Source organism: Tetrahymena thermophila (assembly GCF_000189635.1).
Source record: "Tetrahymena thermophila SB210 genomic scaffold scf_8255354, whole genome shotgun sequence".
Lineage (NCBI taxonomy): Eukaryota > Ciliophora > Oligohymenophorea > Hymenostomatida > Tetrahymenidae > Tetrahymena > Tetrahymena thermophila.
The window spans coordinates 1-1,015 of NW_002476862.1; the positions used below are offsets into that span (position 1 = coordinate 1).

The following is a 1,015-nucleotide window of genomic DNA, read 5'->3' on the forward strand; positions in this document are numbered from 1 at the left end:
TATAATTTGATGATTTCTTGCTTAAATAATAACATTCATTTATGATAATAAATTAATAATTCTATTTTGGGATAAGAACTATCATAAATTAATGGTATAAATAAAGGATATTTTAGGAAATATATAATATAAATTAAATAAAAATTTAAAAAAGATAAACTTTTAAAATAAGATGAAAATTACTATTGCTCTTATTATTTCAGTAGCAACTCTCTTTGCTACTGTTTATTGTTAACAAGAAAACTTTGCTTAAAAGGAAGACGATATTTGCTCTAGACAAGGATTCTACTCATGTAGACTTAGTCTTGGCTGCTATTATATGGTGCCACAGCTTCTTGCAGAAAGATATAATAAAAGGAATAAACTGAAAAGCTTTCATAAGAATATGATCATTGCAAAAATCTTGGTTCATATGCTTGTTCACCTTCTAGAGGATGCACTCCTGACGGAAATGGTGGATGCAGAAAGATTTCTACCTAAAATTCAAATGGTGCCTTGAAAACTAAATCAACTCCTAATCCTGAAAATGGAATCAACAAAGATGACGGCCATTGCTCTAGAATAGGATTCTACGCATGTAGTTCTGATAGAGGATGTATGATTAATCCTTACACTGGTTAATGCTAAAAACTTTCAGACTAAGTAAAATAATCTAATCAAACTAGTGAAAACTAACACACTATAGAATAATCTGCTTCTGATGATATTTGCACCAGAAGAGGTTTTTATGCTTGCAGTTCAGATGTAGGATGTTGGATTGACCCTTACACTGGTCATTGTGCTAAAATTCCTCAATAAGTAAAGACTTTGTAAGATTCTTACGATCATTGTTAAAACCTTGGTTTTTATGCTTGCTCTTCTTCTAGAGGTTGCACTCTTGATGGTAATGGTAGATGCAAGAAAATTTAACCTTGAAAATTTGAATAAACGAATAAATACAATAATATATAAAATTATAAATTATTGATGTGTTTTTATTTTTTGTTATTATTAGAAATTAAATATAAAATTTATA

The 1,015-nt window shown here is 28.5% G+C and overlaps 1 protein-coding gene across 1 annotated transcript; it reads left to right on the forward strand. All coding sequences in view use genetic code 6, as the record gives it.

The window, feature by feature from the left end:
- Positions 1-291: 291 nt before the first annotated feature.
- Positions 292-915, forward strand: TTHERM_02617250 (hypothetical protein; the record flags this gene model as incomplete). The annotated part of the gene is made up of 1 exon (XM_001028216.1): positions 292-915. The coding sequence occupies one exon, from the start codon at positions 292-294 to the stop codon at positions 913-915; it is 624 nt and encodes a 207-aa protein (XP_001028216.1).
- Between the last annotated feature and the right edge of the window lie 100 nt (positions 916-1,015).